This window comes from Urocampus carinirostris, chromosome 19, assembly GCF_059441175.1.
Source record: "Urocampus carinirostris isolate Australia breed hairy pipefish chromosome 19, RoL_Ucar_1.0, whole genome shotgun sequence".
In the NCBI taxonomy this organism is placed as follows: domain Eukaryota; kingdom Metazoa; phylum Chordata; class Actinopteri; order Syngnathiformes; family Syngnathidae; genus Urocampus; species Urocampus carinirostris.
The window spans coordinates 5,314,992-5,338,698 of NC_142367.1; the positions used below are offsets into that span (position 1 = coordinate 5,314,992).

The 23,707-nt window shown below is 42.2% G+C and overlaps 1 protein-coding gene across 5 annotated transcripts in view; it reads right to left on the reverse strand.

Moving 5' to 3' along the window:
• The window catches only part of LOC148346971 (SRC kinase signaling inhibitor 1-like), a 50,747-nt gene that overhangs the window by 10,961 nt on the left and 16,079 nt on the right, over positions 1 to 23,707 (reverse strand). For 2 of the 5 annotated variants that reach the window (XM_088322946.1, XM_088322948.1), the window contains 10 exons: positions 18,276 to 18,302; positions 14,438 to 14,624; positions 14,208 to 14,337; positions 13,046 to 13,223; positions 6,496 to 7,211; positions 6,334 to 6,423; positions 5,801 to 5,841; positions 5,603 to 5,626; positions 3,157 to 3,323; positions 2,912 to 3,087 (listed from right to left, as the gene is read on the reverse strand). In XM_088322946.1, coding sequence (XP_088179072.1) covers positions 2,912 to 3,087; positions 3,157 to 3,323; positions 5,603 to 5,626; positions 5,801 to 5,841; positions 6,334 to 6,423; positions 6,496 to 7,211; positions 13,046 to 13,223; positions 14,208 to 14,337; positions 14,438 to 14,624; positions 18,276 to 18,302 — 1,736 coding nt within the window. Of the gene's footprint in view, positions 1 to 2,911; positions 3,088 to 3,156; positions 3,324 to 5,602; positions 5,627 to 5,800; positions 5,842 to 6,333; positions 6,424 to 6,495; positions 7,212 to 13,045; positions 13,224 to 14,207; positions 14,338 to 14,437; positions 14,625 to 18,275; positions 18,303 to 22,064; positions 22,318 to 23,707 lie in introns of those variants that run through there. The other 3 variants (XM_088322950.1, XM_088322949.1, XM_088322947.1) reach the window with 3 other exon arrangements.

A 23,707-nucleotide genomic window follows, 5' to 3' on the forward strand; every position in this document is an offset into this window, starting at 1 on the left:
ACTGGGAGGTCGGTGGTTCGCGCCCCGGCCGAGTCATTCCTAAGACTTAAAAAGTGGTCGGCGGCGCCCTCTGTTGGCTGCGGCTGCATCGGCTCGCTACAACGGGTCAGGTGCAATCGACATTTCGTTCTGTGTACATTGTTACACAGAATGACAATACAAGGAAATTATTATTATTATTATTAAAGTCATTTTATTATCATCCTGTTTATTTCATTACTTATTTTTTTACATTCAATTATTATTATTTTAATATGTTTTTAGTGATCAAAAAGACGTGTTTTAAAGCTATTTAGGATAGATTTTGGTTGACTAGGAATGGATTAATAGGTTTTAAGTTTTTTCTGATTAGAAAAAAAATCCCTCAAAATAGGAGAAATTTTAGATACAAATTTGATCTGGGAACAAATTTATCTCGTATGTACATTGGCAAGGCAGAAGAAGGGCCAAGTAATGGAATAGATAGATAGATAGATAGATAGATAGATACTTTGTTCATCCCCGAAGGGAAATTCACATTTCCAGCAGCATCCCTGAGCTGAGAACAATCGAGAACAATCGAAAATAACACGGGAGCTGCTGGAGTGGCTGCCATTCGTGACGGCGCCGGAAGAAAAGATTCAATTTGAATCATTTACAAACAAACAAACAATTGAATCATGTACAAACAAACAAACAAAATATTCATGTTTCAATAAGTGGAGTGTTAATAAAATATTTCTGATACTGATATAACCAGATAAAACTAATTTTAAGTTACCTGTCCAAATGAATGTTGTGCCATCTCACCTTTCCCACTCTCTCTCCTGCAGTTGACTTGCTGCTGCTCACTCCTGAAACTAATGGATATTGTCGAGTATTTTGTCGTGTATATTGCCGTGTATTATATCGTGGATATTGTCGAGTATTTTGTCGAGTATTATGTCGTGGATATTGTCGAGTATATTGTCGTGTATATTGCCGTATATTATATCGTGGATATTGTCGAGTATATTGCAGTGTATTATGTCGTGGATATTGTCGAGTATTTTGTCGTGTATATTGCCGTGTATTATGTCATGGATATTGTCGAGTATTTTGTCGTGTATATTGCCGTGTATTATATCGTGGATATTGTCGAGTATTTTGTCGTGTATTATGTTGTGGATATTGTCGAGTATTTTGTCGTGTATATTGCCGTATATTATATCATGGATATTGTCGAGTATATTGCCGTGTATTATATCGTGGATATTGTCTTTTGTCGTGTATATTGCCGTGTATTATGTCATGGATATTGTCGAGTATTTTGTCGTGTATATTGCCGTGTATTATATCGTGGATATTGTCGAGTATTTTGTCGAGTATTATGTCGAGGATATTGTCGAGTATTTTGTCGTGTATATTGCCGTATATTATATCGTGGATATTGTCGAGTATATTGCAGTGTATTATGTCGTGATATTGTCGAGTATTTCGTCGTGTATATTGCCGTGTATTATGTCATGGATATTGTCGAGTATTTTGTCGTGTATATTGCCGTGTATTATATCGTGGATATTGTCGAGTATTTTGTCGTGTATTATGTCAGGGATATTGTCGAGTATTTTGTCGTGTATATTGCCGTGTATTATGTCGTGGATATTGTCGAGTATTTTGTCGTGTATATTGCCGTTTATCATGTCTTGGATATTGTTGAGTATTTTGTCGTGTATTAATTCGTGGATATTGTAGAGTATGAATAGAGATCAAGAAAGAATAGGAAGGTGCAGCCTGATCAAAAATTAACCAAATTTGGTCAAAACACAGAGTTACCAAACCACTTAAGACAAATGAAGCTAGTTGGGTCTAGTTGACCCAACTTTGGAGGTCAGGCATTTTTTTTATACCAATTACAAAACAATAGCAAGAAAATCCATCAGTGAGGAGCCAGCAAGACAACACCCTCAAGAGGGTGCCAGAAGACTAATTAACTGATTAAGCACAATTCACGCTCTTTCACCACCCGTATATAATGAGAGCACGGACAGATCCCTAGTGTCAGATCTTTGACATTACCACATGTCTGTGCCTCTTCTCTGAGGCTTTGATGCCTGCACTGTGCCCTAGTAAGACTTTTTGTTGGTCTCGCCTGAAGATTTTTGTTGCTGCTAAATGGTTTTGCACTGCGCTATTGTTATAATGCACTCTCATTTTTCATTCATAAACATTGCACTATTATCATAACAAAGGCCAGACTCTAGGCACTACTTAGTGCCTATTTTTTGCTGACTTATCCTGACATTCTTCAATCCTTTTTTCTTCTTTTAAGTCTTTATTACATGTTTACCCTTCAGTGCATGGGTGGGTGTATCCCTTGGGGGCACTATTTCCTGTGATGTGTCATAGGTAAGTACAGCCTGGTGGCGCACATCCCTCGGAAGGGCAACAAATGTTTCCTCCTGGTTTCGCAGCGGGGCCCTTTCGCGCGTTAGACAAATGTGCTAACCACTGAGGATACAATGTTTTCACAACTTTGATATCAATGACAATAAAGACAATTCAATATTTGAATTGTGTTAGTGTAGTCCATTCTCTTTCCCTCTCCCTTTGCGGAGCGTTTTTTTTGTGATTCATTTTGTCCCAATTAAAACGGTCACCTCGACTCGTGCGGCCGCGTATAGATCCTCTCTGACCATCATTACATTATTTGGGACCAGACTGAACTCTGCTTCACTTTTGAGACATTACATTGAGGTATCAAGGAAGTGGGTTTGTCTGGAGGAAATAAGAAAGGAAAGTGGGTTTGAGGAAGGAATGAAGGGGATTTTAAAGATGGAAATAATCAGAAGGTCGGACGGATTGTTTGATAGAAGGCAGTAGTAGAAGGAATGAAGGAAGGCAGACAGAGGGATAAAATTTATGATAACAGACAGAAAGAAGATGCACTGACTGCAGCTTTTCCCCTAGCGTCTCCTCTTGGTTGAGGTATTTGAGGCGCTCCTCCTCCACCAGGAGACGCTGCCGCTGCAGGGGATCTTCTTGAGTGCGGGATGCGTCCTGCATCAGCACACCAAGCTCCTCCTCCGTCTTTCTCAGCAGCGCTACCACACAATCCTGGTTCTCCAGCTGACCACACGAAGACAACTCGGTTGAACACACATATGCAGCTACAACTCACTCATAATAGCCGCTTACCTGCATGTTGCGCAGTTGCAAGAGTTGCGTGCGTAGCACATTGGTGCTCTGCTGAAGGCCCTGCAGATGGCGCTGCATCTGCACGCGGGACACGGTCAGCGAGTGGCTGGCATCGGCGCCCAGGAGCGGTGGCGGCATCAGTGCCAAAGGGCCGGACGGTGTCACCGCTGCCACAAAATATCAAGCTGTCTTAGGCCTTCATGGAACTTTGATTTTCATTATGGACCGATTCTCAATATTTGGACTGAAGGACATTTTTCACATACTCAAAAACAAACATACACAAGCACAAAAAGAGTAAAACGAGTCAAATATTTTTTTTTACATTTTACATTGGTGCAATGCTCTATCCCCAATGTAAATTTGAATATGTTTACCAGCGTACAGTGATCCCTTGCTATACAGTGGCATTGTGTTCTGCAATATGATTGGCTCACATACCTGTCAACCTCCAGAGCTCCATGCCCTTACAAAATGTAGTATTTTCCCTTACAAAATACAAAATAATCTTACACCTTATTTTTTTTAAACGTGTTTATTTATTTAGTTTAACATGTTATATTGTCCATGTGTTTCGTTATATCATATATATTGTTAATTAATATTTTACTGAGATACTGAGTTGCTCGACATGAAATCCGAGGAGGCAGACGCATGCGCACAGTAGCATCAAACCGCTTGCTTTGTTTGGAACAAAAAAAAAACGATACAGAGATAGAGGCTACTGCGGCAAACTTGTTTGTCTTGATTGATTTGCCGTTTCGTGATAGTCGGTGTACACCGGATGGTACCCATAAGTGACAAATTTGCGTTTTTTTGTACAGGTTTTCTTGTACGCCGTACACGTCTTAAAATGCAATGACAGGTATGGTAACTCCTGCTGTTTGCTCACACTTTACTGAATTTCTTCCCTTTAACATTTTCATAGCAGAGATCGCAATGCTTTGTTTTGATTCAACAGTCAGATCCCCTGGGCCGCACGATTTCCCTGGCTATTGCGCTCTGGGCCCCATTTGAAAGTGGCGGCTTTGCTCGCCGGGCAGGAATGCACAGCCAGGGTTGCCGCGTGACGGCAGTAATGGCCCTTTCTGCGAATCTCTCCAGCTACGGCTGCACGAGGCCTCCGCCTGGACATGGGGACCTGATGGCGCTGCATCTGGGGTGATCCGCGGGAAGGGCGTTGTACGCGTTCAGAGTTGCAGCCGTCACATGATGGACTCTCGCACCATCCACATCCACGCAGGGGAGCATAATAATTGTGTAACCCAGCTGCGTTGCACTGGTTGTCTATCGCAAGTTTTTTATGGAACGCAACCTCTGCAAAAAATGAGGGATTACTGTACTTTTAAGATTATATAGAATTTACAAATGTATTGTATAGCCATGAGAAACTCCCTCCAAAAATAGATCATGAGATTACCATAAAGTTGGAACTATAAGCCGCAACTTTTTTCCCAAGCTTTTAACCCTTCGGCTTATGCAATGATTCAGCTAATTTATGAATTTTTTTTCAACGGCTGCCAGGGGCACCCGAGCAGTAAAGGTAAGAGTGAGACAGGTGGAATGTATGTGTCAAGGAAGATGAAAGTTTAGTGTAACTTTGCGGTTTTTGCATGAATAAAAATAGCAATACAATATTGGGAATATTTTTAAGAGTTTGTTTATTTTCAAACGGAAATAATGTGTCAGAACAAACGGATTACAAGAACGAACGTCCAGCGAAGCAAAATTGTTTAAGGCGGATTCCTATTCATCAGTCAGCATTATCGTGTGTTCTGGAGTAAATGTTTAACCCGGTTGAATTCTATGGATTCTCCTTGATGTAACAAAGCCATTTTAGCAGACATTCAAAAATTTAAAGATGGCCAGGGGATGTAATGGTGAGGTAAGCCAGCTTTATAGTTTTCGGGTATTTTGTTTTCTTACTGATTCTGATGTGCCTTTGATGAGTATATTTTGAGATGCTGTGTGACATGAAGTTATTTCAGTGACTGGTGATATCGTACGGACACGTATTTGTTTATCAAAAGTCAGGTGACCTCCTGACCATTATTGGGGTTGAGGTACCGTGTATTATTAAAACTCCTTCTGTAAATATCTCATATTTCAATGTGGGCACATGCAGCTTATAGTCAGGTGCAGCTTAAAGTCAGGTGCGGCTTATGTATGAACAATGTGGTTTTTCCTTTAAAAATGTACTGGGAGCGGCTTAGAATCAGGTTCCCTCTATACACAGTTCTCCGAACTCTGAGCCTTGCTACAGGCCACTTTGTTAGAAGTAAAACTGACAAACAAGTTCATTTTAATCAAAAACCTCATTCACAAAGCGACTCTCACCAAAACAACCTAAAGGTGCATTCTTTAACAAGTGCAAATGTAAGCATGTACACACTCCCGTTCACACAAAACACAAATGCAAATAAGCTTGCCAAATGACAGTTTTTACCTTTCTTTTTTCTAGTGGGTCCAGCTAGAACAAAAAGCATGAGCAGCAGTTACATGCCAAGAGCAGTAAGCAGTGAGGATGTGCGCTCGGTACATTTTAGCTTTTTCAAGCGAGCAGTTGCATACTAACAGCAATTAGCAGCTAAAAGATAGCAGCACACAAGGGCAACATGCTTACAGGTCCATTCCATTTACTTACGTCCTGTTCCCGAGCCGTCGCTAGCTGACTCCATTTTGTCCCTGGCCAGAAACACAAGTGGAAGAGGCCAAGGATGCAGTAGGGAAGGAAGAACAGGAGGAATGAAGGGAAGGCCAAAGGTTGTGGTCTGCATGTTAGCGTCATACATCGGGAGGAAGGGATGGATTTAGGAATTAGGGAAGAAAGAAAGAATGGAAGAAATTAAAGAGGCGAGAAGTGAGGAATGGAATGATGAAAAGGAACAAAAAAAATTAGGATGGAAGGAAGGAAACAAGGTATGAAGGAGGGAAGTCAAGACCAATATAAGGAAAGAAGAAAGGTAGGGACTTTAGGTAGGTAGGTAGGTAGGTAGGTAGGAAGAAAAGTAAGGAAGGAAGGAAGAGGGGGGAGACATGACAAATTCAAGGAAGGACCAAATGTCAAAGGTAAGAAAGGAAGAACAAAAGACAAATGTAACAAAGAAAGCGATAAGGGAAGGAATGAACAAATGAAGAATGTAATGAATGAACATTGGAAGGAAGGATGTATCTTACGGGCTTTGGTCTTCAGGTGCTCTACTGAGGACTCGTTGCAGTAGGCCTGTCAGACTTGCAATTTGCTTCTCCATCACCTCCATGCGCTCCCTTCACATCAGTGCACATCATCTTTACCATTATGTCACCAACATTCTCCTCCTCCTCCTTACATCACTGCACCTTGTTTCCGTCTCGTCTCCTCGACCCACGTCGCCTGCCGCCGCCATCAGGCAAAGTTGCTCGGAAGTCAGGCCCCGACTTCGGGGACTGTCTCCGCCCACAGACGACATCACAGAGTCCCGGCGCTGTTCCCTCCTGGCAGGAGAACCGCGGGACGGCAGCGTGCTAGCATATGTGTCACGGGTGTCCGGAATCTTCTGTGGCGAAGAAGGCGGAGGCAGGCGCAAGCCCATGGCCAACATAGATGCCGTATAAGCGTCATTGTAAGAGGTTCTGTAGAGGCTGCCTCCCTCCATCAAGGAACAGACAGCACCACCGGCTCCTCTCCGGTACAATGAGTCGTACGGGTCACTACGGACAGGAAGCGGCGAGTGGTGCCCCAGGGAGTAGGGGTCTGCATAGATGCCGCCGCCCCCACGCTCATCTGTCCGCAGAAGCATCACGCCGTCGTCCGGCTTCACGTCACGACGTTCCAGGATGGCGCTGGAGGAGGCGCCGAAGGCCGGCACCTGGGGGGACTGGTGCACCATGTTGGGTGGCGGTCCGGCGTATGAGGAGGGGCGGGCGCCGCCCCCGACCCCGCTGTAGAGGAGTCGTGTCCGAGATGGGGAGCCCTGAGGCGGAGAAGAGGAGGCGGAGCGATGCTGGGAGGACGTCGCTGGTGCCCCCAGGCGACGGCTGGGGGGAGGGTCTTGGGGGGCATACACCATCTCACGCTAGAGGGACCCACAAAAAACATAGCATCCCTCTAAACCAAGGGTCGGCAACATGGAAAACCTGAGTATCCAACGGACAGGTTCAGAAAACGGCTCACTTCTCATAGTAATATTATAATGATAACATAGTAAGAAGACATAAAGAGAAAAACAAAGGACGAGCAAAAGAGAAAGAGAAACAGAAAAAATAGAGAAGGAAAAAAAAACAGAAAAGTGAAAAGTGAAAAGTTGTAAGTTGTGTAGGAACGACTATGTAATGTTGGAGAGGGAGAGAATAAAAGAAGGAAAGATAACAAAAAGTGACAGATAGTCTAAGGAAGAGATAAACAGGAATGGATGAATCAATGAACAGGATTAGAGGTAAAATCGTTCCCGACCTGACCCGGCTGAAACCGACCGATTAACTTGATTTGAGGGACCGAGCACGAAATAAACCTGAAGCTTTACTTTGGCGCCGAAGTAAACCAGAGTGCATTTCGTCTGAAGTACACAGCTTGGGGTTTACTGGGGCCGAGTCCCACAAATCAAGCGTGCACTTCGATGTGCAGCACCGAAATGACAAATTTGGCGCCGAAGTGCGCATTTTAGAAAGATGCAGCGAAATTAAACTGAGCGAAATGACCCCGAAAAGAAAATCATATTCTGCAGATTACAGGCTGCAAATAGTGAAATACTTGACCGAAAAGCAGTAAAAAGGTTTGTAAAGCTTGAAGAGGTGGAAAGACGAAGCGGCACATCTTTTACTGTGACAAAAAGGATGAAAGTTTCGAATTGGCGGCAGTTTTTGTGCTACTCTGTCGTCAAGACTTCAAAATCAATTTAGATTCCTGCTCTACTAGAATTCTGGACTGAGATTTTTCATCCCAAACAGCTTGAAAAGTCTCTGGTAAGTATCTTAGAAGACTGACAAAAGGTAGGTGCCACGCACAATTGTTTATTGTTGCACCACTGCCAAACGCCGATATCGGAGCAACCCCTCCTCGACTGCTAAGACGCTGCTCTGCTTCTGACTCCTCACAAGTAAGTATGGGTTGTTTTAAAGGTTCTTTCCTCTACCGTAGGCAGGTAGCCCTTCTAGAGGGATGTGTCTGTGAGCTTGAGCAGTTTAAAAGGAAAATGTTATGGGCCACAGACACCACTGTCAGCGTGAATTCTAGTGAACCTGCTAGTCCAGATAGCATTAGCTCTAAACGGCCTGCTAACCAGGGTGAGCTAATCGAGACCATAAGAAGTTTAGCCTCCTAAATACTCCAGCTTCCCCCAGGTCTACTTGCTCCCACACCCTAGTTATAGGTGACTCCATCACCTGTATCATAAAGCTTATCACTCCAGCCACGGTTATGTGTACGTCTGGGGCCAGAGCACCGGACATTGAGACTAACTTAAAGGAGCTGACATGCAAACCAAGACACCAGGACAGGGCTAGCTACACCAATATAGTCATTCACGTTGGCTCCAATGATACTAGGATGAGGCAATCCGAAATTACAAAGAAAAATATAGCTGGGACTTGTAATCTTGCCATAAAAATGAGTCTGCATCAATTTATTATCTCTGTCCCCTTGCCTGCGAGAGGCAATAATGAGAGGTTTAGCAGACTAGTCTCACTCAACCGGTGGCTGGCTAGTTTCTGTATGCAGCATCCTCTTCTGGGATCCTAACCTCTGATTCTCACTTGGTAGGTTATGAGGAAGAAGAAATAACATTATTTTCTACTGTTATTTCTCCTTTTGCTCAGCCTGTCTACAATATTCTTGGGTGTCGAATCTGGGCTGTATCTGTCACGATTCAAGGCAAAAGATCCTGGACAGCCAGCAAAATCTTGTGGAGGTTACCACTAAGGTTCAAAATTCGGTAAAGGGTTCCGCTCGGTTTACAGTGCTGAAGCTTGGTCTTCTGAATATTAGATCACTTGCTTTCAAAGCTTTACTTGTCAATTACCTTATTAGTTATCACAATCTTAACCTAATTCGCCTTTGTGAGACCTGGTTGAATGTTTACTGTGACAAGGAAAATTTAGATTTTATAAGCAACAATATCCACCCTGCAACAGCATTAGCTCTAAAAGAACTATTACCAGTGGCAACTGAGTCCTTCCCTTCGAATGTTGGGCCTGTTGAGTCACTAAAAAATGACTTTAAGACCGCTTTGGTTAACGTCCTTAACACTGTGGCACCCCTACAGCATACATTTTGACAAAATGCCAAAATTCCCAACCATGCCCCACTTTGCATCAACAACAAGGCTGTGGAGGTTGTCAGCAGTATCAAGTTCCTAGGGGTGCACCTTACAAACAAACTCACCTGGTCCGTGAACACTGCATCACTGGTTAAGAGGGCACAGCAGCGCCTGTACTTCCTGCGGAGGATGAGGAGAGCCCACCTGCCCCCACCCTCCCTCATCACATTCTACAGGGGCACCATAGAGAGTATCCTGACCAGCTGTATCTCTGTGTGGTGTGGAGGCTGCAGCGCTACCGACTGGGGTAGTGTGAGGAGGGTAACGAGGACAGCAGAGAAAATAATCGGGACTACACTTCCCTCCATTCAGGACATTGGCCAGAAGCGCTGCCTATCCCATGCTAAGAACATTACCGGGGACCCCTCTCACCCCCATCATGGACTGTTCACTCTGCTAGCCTCTGGGAAGAGGTTCTGCAGTGTGCGGTGCAGGACCACCAGGCTCCGCAATAGTCTAGTCCCCCTGGCCATTAGACTGTTAAATGGTCAATCTAACATATAGTTAACTTAAATCTAAACGGCTGCTAATCTGTCTTTTTGCACTACTGGCAGTTTTTTATAGCTTGCCACTCATTGCACATTGCTCTCTGCACTATGGTAATTACAGCGTTATTGTTACAGTGTTAATGTTACTGTGTACCTGACTTGTTAACCTGACTGCCCATTTTGCACATCTGGTTAGCTACTCTTCTTGCACTATCGGCACTATGGTAAAATACTATACGTAGCCAATTACAATACAACTTTATTCATATCTGTACATTCAAGGAAACTGTGGGGGTCAGATGCATCGACATTTCGTTCTGTATACACGTGTACTAGAATGACAATAAAGTAGATCTGAATCTGAATCTGAATCTGAATCTGAAAAGAAGCATACGCCTTGGTTTACTGAAGAAACCAGGTCACTCAAACAAGGTTGCTGGAAACTTGAACGAAAATGGCACACTACAAAGCTTGAGGTTTTCCGACAAGCCCGGTGTGACAGTTTGCTAAATTCTAAAGTAGCTCTTGCCTCTGCTAAGGCATCGTTTATCTCGAAGATTATTGCTGTACATAAAAACAATCAAAAATGTTCTACACAATGGCGACACTTACTAGACAGCAATTTAACCCTAATACTTCTACCTTTTCTGCCCATGATTTTATGGTATTTTTTATAAAAAGATTCAACTCGTCCAGAAAGAAATTTTAAATAAACATTTTGCAACTTTGTCTGTGTCAGTGGTCAATCAGAAATGTTACAAAGATGGTCAGTAGGGCCAAACGAACTGGTTGCCTGGTTGACCTGGTGAAGATCTGTTAGAGATCTTAGGACCTTCATTTGTAAAAATGATTTATATATGGCTCTCCTCGGGCTCTGGTAGCCTTCAACACTGCTGTCATTAAACCCATGCTTAAGTGACCTAACCTTGACCCGGAAAGCCTATTTTATTGTAGGCCAGTGTCACATCTACAAAATGACTTGAAAAAGTTGTTGCACAGCAGATAAAGGACTTTATGACTGAAAAAAATATCTTTTAATCTATCCAGTCAGCGTTTAGAGCAAATCACTTTATTGAGACAGCCCTGGCTAAAGTAACCAAGGATTTTCTCTTAGCGATGGTATCTGGTGCCTTATCTATGCTACTGCTGCTGGATCTCAGTGCTGCTTTTGATACTGTGGACCACAAATACATTGCTTGTTTGTCTGGAAAAATTCATTGGTATCTCAGGAACCATACTCTTGTGGTTTAGGTCCTACCTGTCAGATAGGACGCAATGTCTATGGCAATTTGACCTCTGAACAATTTGATGTCACCTGTGGTGTTCCACAGGGTCTGTACTTGGCCCCCTTCTCATTAGTATGTATATGCTTCCGCTTAATGATATTATCCGCAAGTATAATATTAGTTTCCATTGCTATGCAGATGACACTCAATGGTATCTGCCACGGGAGGCAACCACTGTGTTATGTTGTAAAAATGTTGAGGCCTGCCTTACTGAGATACAAACATAAATGACACTTAATTTTTGGCGCCTTGACCCAGAAAAAATGAAATGTTAATTGTTGGTCCAGCTCATTTTTGTGATTTGTTCTCAAACGCTGCTCTGAACCTCAACAAATGTAATATCACGCATAATGCCTCGGTCAAAAATTTAGGTCTTATATTTGATCATAATCTGTAGTTTCAGTTACATGTGAAAAATATTACTAGAATAGCTTACTACCACCTTCCGAATATTGCGTAGATTCGCCCAATGTTTTCGCAATCAGATGCTGAGATTATAACTCATGCGTTTATTTCTTCTTGATTACTTTAATGTATTGCTTTCTGGTATCCTGATGTCTAGCATCAAAAGTTTGAAGCTGGATGAAAATGCGGCAGGGAGACTTTTGACTAAGACAAAAAAGTTTGACCATATCACTCCTATATTAGCTAACTTGTCCCGGCTCCAAGATGTAACTTTAAGGTTCTCTTATTAACATACAAATGTTAGCATGGACTTGCGCCCTCTTATCTCTCTGATTTGATTTCCCCCTATGTTCCTGCACAAAGCCTTCATTCAGAATATGCTGGTCTACTTGTGACTTCAAGGGCCAAGAAAATATTTGCATGCTCAAATGCATTCTCTATTTGGGCATCTGTGCAGTGGAATGCTTTGCCTCCGGAGATAAGGTCTGCAACCTCAATAGAAGTTTTTAAATCTAGCTTTAAGACAAACTTATTTTCTATAGCTTATGATTGACGCCCAGATCATACTTCATTTGGCTGCCTGGCTGCTGGTGAAATAAGGGAAAATGATGTATCGATATGAGTCAGCGGGCCAGTGCCTGGACCTGAAGCATGTCAACGTCTGCATTGACCGGCCGGCCGGCAGAGATGGGAAGCTGCGTCTTTGCTTTCATGGACTTTTCGAGGTGTTGTTTTTGTGCATGCATGTTTTGGGCAAATCTATTCCACTATGGTCATCCTGGAAGGGGGATTACCACTTGTGAGACCCCTTCTCAAAGTTTAGTATTTTTCTCATCTTGAGACTTTGAGTTTTTCCTTGTCCGCATGTTGATTTGAGATCAGAGGATGATGTAATTGTAACCTGTGCAGTCCTTTGAGACATGTTGTGATTAAGGGCTACAAATAAATGTGACTTGACTGGAAAAGGGAAGGAAGGAAGCAATGCAAGGAAGGAAGCAAGGGAAGAAAAGAAGGAATGGAAAATGGAAGAAAGAAATGGAAGAATGAAGGAAATAGGGAAGTGAGAGAAGAAGAAAGGAAAGAAGGAAGAGAAGGAAAGAAACAAAAGAAGGAAGGAAGGAAGACAGAAAGGGAAGAAGAAAGGAAAGAAGGAAGATAGGATAAAGGAAGGAAGATAGGGAGGAAGGAAAGAAGGAAGGATGATAGGGTGGAAGGAAGGAAAGAAATGGGGTTTGTGAAAGGAAGGAAAGAAGGAACGAAAGAAGAAAAGAAGGAAGGAACAAATGACAAAACTAAGTTTAAAAGAAAGGAAAGAAGGGAGATGTGATGAATGGAAGGAAGAAAATAATAAATATTTGGGTGCAGGATGAAAATATGTTTATATGCTAATGAATGTTGTAGGAACGTCGGCACTCACTCTCAGGTCCCCATTGGCCAGCAGATGCGAGTTGTGTCGCTGGCCCGGGTAGGTCCCATAGACGGGCTCCTTGCAGTAAATTTTGATGATGCAACGGTCCCGAACATCTCGAGGATCCTCCAGTTCGTAGAACACATTACGGCTCTCGTCCTTGATAAGAAGTGCCGTGCTTGGAGACCTGAAAACCGCCCCCAAACCTAAAGTGCATGTTTCCAAACATTGACTGTCTTTAAGGCCCATTTTTCAACTCCCTATCTTCATCACGTCCACTGGGGTCAACGAGAAGACAGACACGGGTCGGACCAAAGTGTTAAGACTAACACCTTTCTGGAAGACAAATACTTTTCTCGGTAACGAGTACTGTAACGCAATATCAATACAATTTTGGAATTCTACTGTCATTATTACATGGTGCGTTAAAGGGTTATTTTAACTACATATTTTATGAAGATCATGAATTATGGTCTCCCCTGATTGCTGAATATACCTGCATTTCTCATATTGTAACATTTAGTCCTAAATCCAACGATCATACGTACTAAAGGGTGTTTATATTTAACCACAAAGTATAACTGCATACAGTTATGGCGGCGCCGTCTTGAACACAGACGAGAGAGAGAGAGCAAGAGCGCGCGCGAGAGAGAGAGCGAGAGAGCGTGCGAGAGAGCGCGCGCGAGAGAGCGAGAGAGAGAGAGAGAGATACTTTATTCATACCTGAAGGGAAATTCACATTTCCAGCAGCATCCCTGAGCTGAGAACAATACAATAATAAAGCAAAAAGAATACAATATACAAATACCCAGTGTAATACAACACAGATGCAGAGATATTCTCCCTACCGTATATACTTGCATCCATATTTTCAACTATAAAATAGAATACTGGAATCAAAAGGTTAGCTTATATGTTCATATTTGGTTGTGTGTCACTGGTAGCAAATGGTGGTTTCAGATCATGTGACCTTTTAGGATGGCAAGAGAGCATTCACGTGTTTACTCCTGCGCTCAAAGAAAACGCGAATGAGAGCCCTGTGGTGTTGAATATTTGAGCTCTAGAACATAATACGATGGAGAATAGTGCCAGATTGCAACAAAGACGTGACAAGTAGTCTGTGTTTTTGTAATTGGCAGTTACCGCGGTAATGAACCAACTCAATTCCTACCTGAGCGTAGCCATGCTGAGCCTTTGAGGGAACATGTGGACGATGAGCGCTCGAAGTGTGTCCAGGCTGCTCAGTTCATGCGTCAGGTGCACGCGGCGAGTCTCCTCGCCAAGCTGCAGGAACAACATCCCTACTTGGAGTGGACGGAGCCAGAAAGCGAGAGACAACAACAGAGGAAGTCAGGTGGCAGGGAAATTTCTCAGTGGCCGTTTATTTGCCGAGCGGGCGACCTGGCGTGTGCATCTTGGCCTGGCCGGCGGAGGTCCGAGCTAGCGGGAGACTCTGGCGCAGTCGGTTCATGCGGTTGAAGGCCACGGGAAGCTCACGGTCCGACATGGTGTCCAGGTGCTCGGCAGAGGAGAAGAAAACTCTGCCGCCTCGCGTCGGGCTCAGGTGGCTGGTGCGAGGAGATCGGCTCTGCCAGGAGGGCGGCGACAACACAAGTTATCGTCAAAACTTGGATCTTGATAGAGGACCAAGATAGTCCCTGAAACTGAAAACCTTTTCTAGGTATTGGAGAGTAGCTCTTTACTAATGCTTTAGAATTTCCCTGGGGAGGTAAGACGGTGGGAGGTGATGGAGGGAAGTAAGGAAAAATGGAAAGATAGGAGTGATGAGAGAGAGGAGGGACGAAAGAAAAGACAGAAGAAAGAGGGTAGGGATGAAAGAAATAAAGAAAGAAAGAAAGAAAGGAAGGATGAACGAACAAAAGAAAGAAATGAAAGAAAAAATTATGGTTAACCCTGATAGGTTGTTTGTGGAAATGTAAAATGGCGAGTGAGTAGGAATGAATGCAAGATTGGCAAACCTGTCAGCTATGAGAGGCTGTTTGAGAAGTAAATCATACTTGTTTTAACATATAACACCAAACTCTCACATATGCACAACCACACTCTCATACAGGCACAGTCATACCCACGTACAATACCCCTTTTATACACACCACTTTACTCTCTCACACACATGCTACTACAGACTGTCACACACAATATTATACTCTCTCTACACAATACTATAATCCCATACACACACTACTACACTTTCTCTCACACACACCATTATTCGTTCTCACACACCATGAAAATTGCTATTACAATAGTTTTTTCACACCGAGTGTAATGATCACCATACTAATTGTTGTTGTTTAACCTTGAGTACCATGGCGATGCACACTGAACCGTGTGTTAATGTTGTACAGTTCGATGTCAAACTGGAGTTGCTCCAAAGATAGTTGTATGTATGAGAGTCTGGTAGGAAATGGGAAAGTATAGTCATTTTTGTTTGAGAGTATGGTGACATGTGTGCGAGTATAGTAGTGTGTGTATGAGAGTATGGTGGAATATGTGAGTGAGGGTATAGTAGTGTGTTTATGAGGGTATAGTAGTGTGAGAGATGAGTGTTGATGAGAGTATAGTGTTGTGTGTGAAGGAGTATAGTAGTGAATATGAGAGTATAGTAGTACGTGTGAGAAAATATAGTGGTGTAAGTGAGAGAACATAGTAATATATGTACGACAGAATAGAAGTGTGTATGAGACTATACAGTAGTAATGTTTGTGAGTATAGTAGTGTGTATGTGAGAATGATGGAATGAGTGAAAAACTATAGTAGTGTGTGTATGCGAGTATAGTAGTACAAGTTCGAGTCATCGATGGACAACTGCAAGCATGTATGAGTATAGTAGTATAGTGAAAGATTATAGTAATTTATGTGTGACAACATAGTAATGTGTATATGAAAATAGTAATATATGTTAAGAGTATGGTTGTGTTTGAGAGTATGGTAGAATCATGTGAGAGTCTACTAGTGTGTGTATGAGAGTATAGTAGTACATGTGAGGGAGTAGTGTTTATGAGAGTATAGTAGTAAGTGTAAGAGAGCGTAGTAGTATGTATGAGAGTAGTGTGCTTATGAGAGTATAGTCGTACAAGTTTGAGTCTTCGATGGAAAACTGCAAGCAGGTATGAGAGAGTATAGTAATGTAGTGAAAGAGTACAGTAATTTATGTGTGACAACATAGTAATATGTATATGAAAATAGTAATATATGTTCAGAGTATGGTTGTTTGTGTATGAGAATATGGTAGAATTGAGAGAGTCTACTAGTGTGTGTATGAGAGTATAGTAGTACATGTGAGAGAGTAGTATTTTGTATTGTATTGTTGTATTTTGTATTTATTCAGCCAGTATAAACCATAAACATGATATATACAGGAAAATCGATCGGCGCCGTGTTTTTAGACCCAACTACTGTGTTGGGAGTCATTAAGTGACCAAACCCCCCAATTTCAACCCTTAATGCCGAGCGCCAAGTAGGGAGGCAATGAGTACCAATGTTGTAAGTCTTAGGTATGACTCAGCCGAGGCTTGAACCAGCGACCTTCCAGTCCCGAAGCGGGCGTCCTACCATCTAGGCTACCGAGCTGGTTGTGATTTGCCGCCAGTGGGCTAGTGGCGGTGCGGCCCTGGTCCGGGACAAGGTTATGGGTAAAACCAGGCCCGGGGGGCCGCGCCAGTGTTTATGAGAGTATAGTAGTATGTGTAAGAGAGTATAGTAGTGTGTATGAAAGTATAACAGTGTGTCTATGAGAGTATAGTGGTATGTGTGTGAGTATTAGTATGATAGCACAGTTGTATGTAGGACATGTGTCCAGGATAGGACTCGATAGTCACCAAATAACTCACTGCTAGAAGTAGCCTTCGATGGACAACTGCACGCATGTATAAGAGTATAGTAGGGTGTATAGTGTGTGTGATTGTGTCCGTATGTGTCTGTATAGTTGTGTAAGCGTGAGAGTATGAGGTTATATGTGAGAGCAAGTTTGACATAATTCTCAAACGGCTTCTCATGGTCAGCCATAAACACATGGAAAAACGATGCTATGGCGTGTTCTTGTCCGCGACCTTCATGCAAAGGCTAATGGACGATATCCCAGCTTCCAACACGAGAATAGCAATTCACAATACAAAGCGAGCAGATATCAGCTCGAGGGCAGCTCGAAGGACTCCAAATCCTTAAATCCGAGAGCCGGCTCGCTGGGACCGATAAGTCGGGCTCTTTCCTCCTGCAACCGCAACCGAAATGGTTGCGGTCCAGCGTCCGCACGAGCATGTCTATAAATCTGCACTGGGAGGAGGCCTGGAGCCATCACAAGATCACCGGGTGATTGCACACATTTGAATCAGAGAGCTTCTTTGATGGAATGGTTGGTTCCTTCTCTCTTTCTCTCTCTCTAGCCCACCCCTACTTTCTCCCCCCTCTCTCTCTTCCATTGTCACTTTTTCTTTCTCTCCCTCTCATTTTCTTTATTTTGCTCTCTCTTTCCCAAATCTCCCTTGGTTCCTCTCTCTCTCATTCACTCTTTTTATCTTTCTCACTAATGTACTCTCTCTTTTTTATCTCTTTATCTCATTGCCTCTCACTTTTTCCTCCTACATGTCTTTCTCTATTTTCTTTGTTTCTCTCCCTTTTTCAGTCCATCCTCTCTCCCCATCTCTTTTTTTTCTCTCTCTCTTCCTCTGCCTCTCATTGCCCATCTCTCTTTCAAATTATTTTGTCTGTATTTCTTTCTTTCTTTCTCTCTCCCTATATATTTCTCTGTCTCTCCTAGTCTTTTTATGTCTTTCTCTCCTTTCCTTCTCTCTCTCTCTCTCTCTCTTCCCATTCCCCCATCTTTATATTTCTCTCTTTCTCTTTCTCCTTTTCACTATCTTACTATATCGCTGTCCGTCTCTCTCCTTTTCTTTCCCTCTCATTTCCCTTTTCATCTGTATTTCTCTTTCTTTCATTCTTCATCTCTTTCTTTTTTTTCTCTCTTTAAATTTCTTTTTTTTTCCTATTTTTTTGTCCTCGTTCTCTCTTCCCCCCACTTTTCTCTCTTCCTCTCCCATCTATTAGTCCGGCCCCTGCAAGAGTGCTTTTTTTCTACCATGTGGCCACTGAGGTCAAACAGTTTTGACACACCTGGGTGACAGGCATAAAACATGTTTACATGATTTTAATTAATTATTTAAGTTAAAACAAATGGACAATGTCATAAAGATGATGAATTAAGAAAAAGACTGCTGACCTTGAAGCTCCAGTAGTTAGCTTGTTGCTGAGGAACAAGAAGAACACGGAACACTTAGTCAGAGAATTTTCCTAGCAACATGCTCCAAACAAAGGCAAGTTTATAGAATGAAATTTAAATCAAAGTATAATGTTTCACCAACCGATTGAAGACTTGTGAAGACTGCTGCTACACAATATTTCTTTGAACTCATCTGGTTCGTAATACCTTTTTCAAGGCCAAATTCAAGCACTTTTTAAGGACTTTCACAAACTATTTTCCAGGTTCTCCAGTACCATTTAAAGAAAGAATTCAGTGTGAATCATGTATTTTGCAGAGCTACAAATATAGTTGCGATTTACATATGAGAGTTTTTATCTTATCTGTGGATTTATTAGGGCATTTTATTTTGAGCTCTTGAGTAAATTGTGAATAATAATGTAAAAATTATAGTAATATGTAGCTTATATTTTCAGTTGCAGGAAGTTCCTCCCATTACAATTTACCACAAGGAAACACTAGCCTAATTTTTTGCATGGCCCATAATAGATGTACATGATTGATATTTAATCTTTGCACCAATAGACATTTTTAATTACCCGTTTAGATGTAGCATGCACCCGTCCTCTTAGGTACGACCCGAAGGGGGCGATGACGCTTCATAGAACAATGCCGTACAAACTAATTCCAGCTGCAGTTATAAATGAGGGAATAAGAAATGCAATCGCAAAGCGAAGCCACCAGAGAGTAGTGTCTGTGTCATTTTTAGCAGACTTGTTTAGAAACATTGCAATATTTCAAGCATTTACAAGCACTTCACCCAAAATGTAAGCATTTTTCAATGCTTGAAAACTCAACATTCAAATTAAAGCATTTTCAAGGATTTCAAGGACCCATAAGAACCCTGTAAAAGGGTACATAATGATCTCCCCTTGTTAGTGAAAAAAAAATAGACTTTACACAGGGTTTACACTGTCTTTCTCAAAAATATTGAATATTGGTATTGATCCAATGGACAATTATGATAAATCTTCTTAGAAATGTCATGATCATTGAATAATTGAACCCTCCCCCCAAGTTAGCTTATTTTTAATATAAATACGCCACAACGTTTTCGGACAATAAAAATGCATTTATTAAAGAACTACAATTTCAACTTTATATTTAAAATTACAACCGTTTCAGAACAAAAAACCAAGAGAGCCAAACCCCCCAAAAAATCAGCTATGTAACAAAGAAGAACTTTTGAATTTGTTGCCATTGTGATAATGGAATTACAGTTTTGTTCAGGAACAGTAAAATGTTTACATCTTGGTTGCAGCTCGATGCCCTCTGTAGAGTGAACTTTGTTCATGTGTTTGTGTAAATTTGCCCAAGGAGCAAATCACTTTACCGCAGGAATCACACCTAGTATTGTCCTTTTCTGTTGTTTGAACTATTCTGTGCTTCTTGTTTGCCTTATTTTTAGCTTTTGGTTGCTGGTGTGCACATCATTAGACCCTCTCTTCTGCCTGGCAGACAGAACGCAGCAGCAGGCCTGGTAGGAAGAGGTGCTAAAAGTTGTGCCTGTCAAACACAAACTCTGGCAAGGGCACTGGGTGAGAGAGAAATTGGCTGCTCAGTCCACATTGAAAAGCGGCGCTTTGAAAAAATTAGTGGCCGGGCGAAGTATCAATTCTAAGATATTAGTATCGATCCGATCGAGTACTTGCTTGGTATCGATAATCTTAACACTGCTAGTGCCTTCATCTTTGCACAGCATGTTTCAGGTAAGTTGTTACAAACAAGTTATCAGTCGAATGTTTTGTTAAACATGATCAAAAGTAAGCTATCTTTTGTCCTTTAATCGATGTTAGGTGCGTGTCTTCAGTTACGACTTTGAAACTAGTAAACAGGGTTCGTTCCTTGGTTTCGAAGTATAAGAGAATATTTTATCTAATTTCTCTAAATCTAATCTAAATCTAATATTATGTATTTAAAATCTAATCAAAACAAATGCTTGAGCCTCGATAAAGGGTTTGTTCTTTGGTTTTAAAGAACATTAGAGTTTGTAATCTAATTATCTAAATGATAAATGGTCTGCATTTACATAGCGCTATTCATGTCAATGAAGACCTCCCAAAGCGCTTTACAATGTGCTTCACACACACTTACACACCCACACACCAAAAGCGGTCATGCAGCCATGCAAGGCGCCGACCTGCTTATTGGGGGCATTAGGGATTCAGTGTCTTGCCCAACCTGCGATCTCTTGATCCCAAGAAGAGCGCTCTACCTCCTGAATGTCTGAATGTATTTAGAACAAATGCTTGAGCCTGTAAATAGAGTTTGTTCTTTGGTGTTAATGTATAATTAACTATCCAGTCTAATCTTTCGAAATGTAATTTACTCTAAATCGAATAAAAACAAGTGCTTAAATCCCGAAAATAGGGTTTGTTCTTTGGCTTCATTGTAAAATAGTCCATCGATCTAAATCTGATCTAACTCATCCAAATCCATCCATTATCCGCACCACTTATCCTCAGTAGGGTCGCGGGGGTGCATGAACCCATCCAAGCTATCTTCGGGCAGTGGGCAGGGGACACCCTGAACTGGTTGCCAGTCAATCGCAGGACAAGACGGAGAACTCATTCGCTCATTCACACCTAGGGGCAATTTGGACCTGGCCAATTAACCTAATCAGCATGTCTTTGGAATTTGGGACGAAACCGGAGTGCCCGGAGGAAACCCACGCAAGCACGGGGAGAACATGCAAACTCCATACATGAAGGTTCAATCTCATGACCTCAGAACTGAGCCGCTGTACCACTCCAAGCAGCCGAAAGCGATCTTTTACTGGCCCGTTAAAGCCAGGCCATAACCTTGTGAATAAATATACAGTATATAAATGAGGGATTGGGAACCTTTTTGACCCAAAGAGCCGTAATAGCAAAATATTTAGATTTTTTTTTTTGGGAGGGAGAGAGCCATACCACATATTTTAAGACAAATTTCAGCAAAACTGCCACACTCGTTTTCCAGACTAAATCAATTTTTTTAGAGCATTATATTTCACTGTGTGACGTTGAACAAATAAATAAAATGAATGAAATAAGTATAATGCCAGAACCTGTGTCCCATATTGACAAATATACCACTTTAAATGTCGTTGAGGCTCATTTTGACCTTCATTTTTTTCCACAAATGATTTCAAAACAAGGTGCAAGCGGAGTACTTTTGTAAACACTAAAAACGAGGATAATGATGTATTTGCCTTTGGTGCAGACAGGAGTGGGCAGTGTGGATAGCTCCACCCACTCCTACCGCTCACCCAATTAAATTGCTCTGTGTGGTAGGCTGGCATTTCTGGCTGTCTACAGGTTTTTTGGGGGTTTTCATGAAGTGTCAGGGGTTTGTTGATGTGACACCTTGACTGTAAACTGTAGTAGAGCATATGCTCTTTACATACTGGACCCAAATGTTATAAAAACTAGCGCTACATCAGCTAAGAGCGCAATAGATTTGACTTTGAGCACATGAGATTTAGAACACTACAGATGCGAATAGCATGAGTACAATTTTATGTCCAAGCCATATGTATGCATCAAAAGAGTCACATATGGCTGACTGTAAAGGAGATATTCCTCCCTGTTTTGTTAGTTTTATTGCATCCACGCCAGGAAGTGACATCATTCTGACCACAAACCCTCACAACACGAGCGGCCATCTTGGTACACACCCTTTCTTTTCCTCTGCGGCCAAACACGCACGAACACGCAGACATGACCATGCACACAACCGGACGCGCAAGTGTAATGTTTTCACACGTACATAGGAACGTCATCCAAACCACGCCACAGAGAAGCATCCTTCCAGGATGATGAACAGAGCGGAGACGGTTACCGTGGTTACTCGGCGATCGCGCCTGCTGCCTCCTTCGTCCTACCTCTTCCTCTACCTCCATTTTTTTTCCCCCGTGGCGGAGTTCCTCCCCGCACGTCTCTACGGCGGCGACACCTTGGAGGCGATCCGCATCCCGCTCTGGCACCCCCTGCCCCTCCTCTCGCGCTCTCTCAGCTGTCTGTCACCGTTTCTCATCCCCTGACAAAAAAGCCCCGCCAACCTCCTACACCCCCACCCCCCCCCCCCCCCAACGATTCCGACCAATCGCATCACGCCAACGCAATTTAACGCAACGTCGGTCCCGTAATGCGGCTAACAACAACGCACCTTGGAGTAATACCGGTTAAGCGACACTAATCGATGACAATACCCAATCATGTGTTGGGAAGTTCATTGCGCTCATTGTCAGTGATGGGATTAACATGTTAGAAAATGACAGTAATCCCTTGCTGTATCACGGTTTACTTATCATTTACTTTTCATCTTGCAATGTGTTCTGCATTTTGACTGGCTAAACAGAGAGACGCTTTCTATCGTCAACAAACTTACACCTGTACACCCGCTAAACTTGCTCTGGAGCCAGGTTTTCCATAAGAGCCACATGAAGGCAGCAAAGTATCTTGTAAAGTTGACTGGTTCATCATATCCCATACTAGTCGTACAATAAAAGTGAAGTTATTATATACGTTTAGAAAAAAACTTCGAAAAACCCGAAATTTTTATTTGTCAAATGCTAGAGCCTTTTAACTGGGTTTGTTTTTGAATAATACATTTAATAAATAAATAAATATTTCTACCAAGCAGGTTTCGACTGTCGGAGGATATTTTTTTAACGCAACCTATGCGAAAAACGAGGGACTGTACTTTTTCGGTAGCGAGAGTTCCATTACGAGATAATGTGTTGTAACTTTATTTTAATACACTGTGTTACTGCGTTATTCCGCTTTTTAAACATACAGCAATGATTAGAGTCCTCTGACTGCTATTTACTCCCATTGCACTTATGTTGTCACATAAAACCCTCAATCCTCCAGCCAAATTCCTTGAAAGTTGGTCCTTTTTATCTTTACCGACAAAGTATAACTGAATAAAGCACAGGGCACGAGAACGCTGAATTTTACCTCACGGAGATATTCTCTTTACTATACATTTTATTCTAAAACAAATTCACAACTATGAAACAAATTACTGAAATCAAGGGGCAGTCAGTAATGAGGGGGTAACTGAAATACTTTGAAGTACCTAACTACTGTTTTTCATTAACATGCCTAACACTGCTCATTGTCTTTTTAAGGTGGAATTCACGCAAAAACCTTGGCATGTTTCACGCTAAGAGTACTACACATGGGAAATCTACACTATTAGCATGTACTTTGCGACTCGTAGCATAAAGAAGTCACTTGTGACTTTCTTTCGTCTGGTTATCAGGAGCTTATCGAAAATCCCTGTTCAGTGAGTGCAGGGGATAAGCTGGGCAAGGGTTTTAAACCGGATAGCAGGAGCTAGCTGAGAGAAGCACAAGAGAAAAATGACTTGCAGTTTGAAATATGTCCACTGGGTGGTGCCAAAGT